Below are 4,428 nucleotides of genomic sequence, written 5' to 3'. Positions count from 1 at the left end.
CAGACAGGGTAAAGAGTCCCCGTTGTGCAGCTATCTAGGAAAGAGTACGCCCAGCAACATAACACTATCACCTCACCAGGTATAGAGGTGCAAGCCTGTAATCCCGAAGTGCTTGGGAGGCTGAAGCAGGACAGTCACTGTGAGTTCAAAGCCAGCGTGGGCTACGTAGTGAGCTCAAGGCCAGCCTGAACTAGACAGTAAGACCCTGTCCCAAAAAAAAACAAAATAAAGCAACCCAGTGTCTCCTCAGAGGTTCTTCAAGGGTTAAATGCATTAATATGTGCAAAGCTCTTAAAACAGTGCCCTGACAAGGAAAGTGCCCAGCAAATATTTGCTCTCCTTTTATTTGTTTGGTTGTTGTTTCTGGGGTGCTAGGGATTGAATCAGGGCCTGGCACAGGCAAGACCAGCTCCCTACCCTGAGCTACACCCCAGTCCCAAGATCTTGTTTCAGGTTTCATTCGCAGACTACAGCATCTCCCATAAAAACTGGCCCCCCCCCCCGCTTTCAGTCCAATATTAAGCAGTTCCTCTCGCTATTATGCAACAGAGAGGGGACTCTGATCTATATGCCAAGGACTGTTTACATGCTCAGGTTGCTCCAAGCACTGTTGACTCACCCAGGTTGAGGCCAGGGACAAGACCTCCTCGGGGAGGAGCCACGCAAGCCTGTCATCGGACAAGGAAATTCCAGAAAAAGCCCAGTAATTTGACAATCAATCAGTACGATAGAACGATAGAACGCATAGAGAAGGTGACAGCTTTGCATGGGGGGATCAAGGGAGCGAGGAGGAGGAGGAGGAGGAGGAGCAGGAAATGATCCAAATTGGTGAGAAGATAAGCGCAAAGGGCTGACAGGGAGGGAGGGAGCTGGTGTGCGGAAGGGTCAGAGGGCAGCCAGCATGGCTGGGGCTGAGAGTGAGGACAGTGTGAAAATGTGCTATCAGAGCCCTGGCAGAGGCCTTGTTACAGAGGCCGTGCTAAGCACTTTCTATTTCATTCCCAGGGTACCTGGGAGCTATGGAAGCATTCTGAGCAGTGGAGTGTGGTGATGGGACTTATGTGCTTTCATAATAATCTAAGCTGGGTGGAACGGTAGCTTGGGCATGCGGGGGCTTGGCAGGACACAGATTCAGGAATCGTGATGACAAGAGGACCGGAGGATTTGCTGAGGCGCTGAGTGAGCAGATGAGAGGAGAAAAGGAATCAAGGCTGCGCAAGGTTCGAAGGCTGCCCGCCTGGGTGAACAGTACCATCCTTCACTCACCAAGATGAAGAGGGCTGTAGGCAAAGTAGCTTTAGAGAGGGAAACTCAGGGCTCTGTCCCTGTCAGGGCCAGACTGAGATGCCTGTTAGATACCAAGTACTTCACAAGTGTCTGGGAGACAATTATACTAAGTCAACAAATTGCCCAGGCTCAAAGTTGGGCTCCTCAGTTGGATGTGGTGGCTCACCCCTGTAATCCCTGAAGCAGAAAGATTCCCGCAAGTTCAAGACCAACCTGGGCTACAAAGTCAGCTCAAGGCCAGCCTGAATTGCACAGTGAGACCCTGTCTCGAAAAGACAGAAAAAACAAAACAACAATGAAAAGATTTAGGTCAAAGGGGGAGACAAAGTTGAGGTCTATCATCTTAGAAGAGGGTATTTGATGCCCAAATAAATCACCAAACATGTAAATGGAAACCTCTAATTGTCATTTGCCCACTGACATACTTTCCTGAGCACTAGTGTGTAAGGGATGGGGGAAGGGGGACACAGCAGGAAGAAGGCAGGTCGCCCCCTTAGGAGGGATTCCGCGATTGCTGACAGCTTGCCCATCTATGAAATGGGTATGGCTGGGGCACTACATTCTGGCTGCAACCAAGCCACCTGGGGAGCTCTCAAAACTATGGAGGATGGGGCCTCAGCTCATCTTGGAAAGACTTGGACTTTACCAGCATTTCCGTGGGAGGAGGCACAAACTTCAGAACAGTCTTTGTAACAGTCTTTTGTAACTTTCTTTTCTGTGGTACCAGGGAATCAAACTCAAAACCTTGTGCTTGCCAGGCAGACACTGCACCACTGAGCTCTATCCCCCCCAGGGCCAACTTTCTTTTTTTTAACACTAGGGCTTGAACCCCAGGCTTTTGCACTGAGTTATGTCCCCAGCCATTTTTATCTTTTATTTTGACACAGGGTCCCACCAAATTGCCCAGGCTGGGGCTCAAGCTAGTGATCTTCCTGCCTCAGCCCCTCAAAAGTGCTAGGATTACAAACCTGGCCACTGCGGCCTGCTACATTTGTAACTTTATATTCAAGTATAACTAACAGGTACAACGTATGTCCAGAAAATGATACATATCAGAAGTGCACAGCCCAGTGAAGCAAGACCCTGTCTCAAAAATAAAAGTCAAAAAGGGCTGGGGATGTAGCTCAGCACAAAGGCCTTGGGTTCAGTCCTCAGCACCACAGAAACAATACCCTTAACCCTTCTCCATTTTGGCCAAAGACCCACTCTCCTGAAACCACAGAATAGCAACATCTATCCTTGTGTTTCTATGTGGGATCTTACAGTGTGGAGGCTGGAGTCTAGACCTCTCTCTCTGCATTATGTCCAGGAGCCGCATCCGGGTTGCTGTGGACCATTCGTGCCCAGCGCTGCATTCACAGTGCCACACCGAGAACGGCCATAGAAGTCTATCTGTCTATCCAGCGCGCAGAGACAGGCAGTGGACGCTCCCCCTGACGATTCTACTTTGCTTAGAAGTGCATTTCTAAATCCAGTGCCCCCCATCCCACCTCCTCCGGAGGCCCCGCCTATCAGAGGCCCCGCCCATCCGAGGCCCCGCCCCCAGGCGGGCCGCCACTTCTCACCAGACAGTACCACCTCCACCAGATCGCCCTCCTGGATGTCCCCCGCAGAGCGCACCAGTTGCAGGAGGTTGGCCGATGTGGGGTCATGTTTGAAGAGCAGGATTTTGTCATAAAGGCCATAGAAGCCACACTCCGGGAACTGAGGGGCAAGAGAGAGAGGTGGCGACGGAAAAGCTTAGGGCTGCCTGCACAAGAGGGCTGGAACCCTCCCAGGGCAGGGCCGGCTGTTTCCCCCGGAAACTCAGGGACCCCGCAAACCCGCCCCGCTTCCTGCCTGCCTGCCTCTCCCAACCCAGAACGAGCAAGACAGGATGCCGGGGCCCCAGGTGGGCCGGCAGGGAGCGCTGGCCTGAGTCTAGTGACTGCGAGCTGGGTTGGTGGCGCTGGGAACTGGACACCTCGAATTTTCCAGGGCTCGAGGTGGGGGAGCCTAGGTTAGCACCCTTCCCCACTCGGCCACCACCCCCACCCCAGCTTCCTTCCTGGATCTATTGTTGTCGTAGCCACCTGGCTCGAGGCCCAGTATTGGTGCAGAGCAAGCTGGAAGGAGGGGTGGGCTGGGTGTCAAAACACTGGAGTTCGGGAGGTTGCCCCTCGCTCTATGCTGAAAGGACCCAGGTGTCCGGCCCGCTTGGGGAGGGGGGCAGGAAATGAAACCTGACAGAACAGAAAGTGAAACCGCCCAGGTGGGGCATCGGGAAGGCAGGCAGGCAGAGGCTCTAAGCACCTGGAGCCGGAGAGGAAAAAACAAAAATGGGCTGAGGGCTGAGGCTGGCTGGGGATTTCGGCTGTTGGAGCATTTCACCCAGGGGAAGATGTGCCCTATAGATTTGGGGGCTTGGTGAGAAGCCAAGCACTGTTCTTTCTCTGCAGGAAGTCAGCACAGCCTTGACTTTGGCCACCTCAGAGGTCTCTAAACTTGTTTCCTCTGTAAAATGGGGGAGTTGGACCAGTTCCCAACATCTCTCTGAAGCCCACAGGATTTGTTTCCTGGAGTCTGAGAAAAACTGGGATTTAGATATTTTGGGATTCCAACATGCTCACATAGAATTACTCTACATTCCAACATATTAACATGATACATTTTAGGATTTCAGAGATCTAGATAAGCAGTAATCTCATATTTTTATGTTCTAGAACTCTGATAAATTAGACTTACGAGTATTTTATCATTAAAGGACTTCAACCCAGCACCCCCAAGCTCTACATTTTAACACTAGAATCCCTACAGCATAGGAATCTAAACTTCCAAGATGTTAATGTTTTAGTATTTTAACAAGCTAGCATTTGAACACTTCAATGTCAGAGGAATTCAGTTAGCTATGATGCAAATTTCAATTACTTAGTGTTCAACAATTCTAACATTTTTGGGCCGGGGAGATGGCTCAGTAGAATAAGCACTTCCCTGGCAAGCTCACAGGCCTAAATTCAATCCCTGGTTACAAACAAAACAAAAAAACCACAATTCTAACATTTTTAATCTGGTATTTAAACAAGACAGGAGCTGGGGAGATGGCTCAGTGGAATAAGTGCTTCCCTGGTAAGCGCAAGGGCCTGAGTTCAATCCCTGGTTCCA

General features: G+C 50.8%; 1 protein-coding gene across 3 annotated transcripts in view; it reads right to left on the bottom strand.

Moving 5' to 3' along the window:
* Prkd2 (protein kinase D2) overlaps nucleotides 1–4,428 on the bottom strand; it is a 25,156-nt gene that overhangs the window by 19,104 nt on the left and 1,624 nt on the right. For 2 of the 3 annotated variants that reach the window (XM_023704527.1, XM_023704528.1), the window contains exon 2: nucleotides 2,853–2,991. In XM_023704527.1, the coding sequence (XP_023560295.1) occupies nucleotides 2,853–2,991 (139 nt within the window). Of the gene's footprint in view, nucleotides 1–2,550; nucleotides 2,733–2,852; nucleotides 2,992–4,428 lie in introns of those variants that run through there. The other variant, XM_023704529.1, reaches the window with a different exon arrangement.

The sequence above is a fragment of the Octodon degus genome, unplaced genomic scaffold (genome assembly GCF_000260255.1).
Source record: "Octodon degus isolate 3935 unplaced genomic scaffold, OctDeg1.0 scaffold00197, whole genome shotgun sequence".
Lineage (NCBI taxonomy): Eukaryota > Metazoa > Chordata > Mammalia > Rodentia > Octodontidae > Octodon > Octodon degus.
Note: the sequence above shows the minus strand (reverse complement) of the source record. Positions and strands in the feature narration are given on the sequence as shown.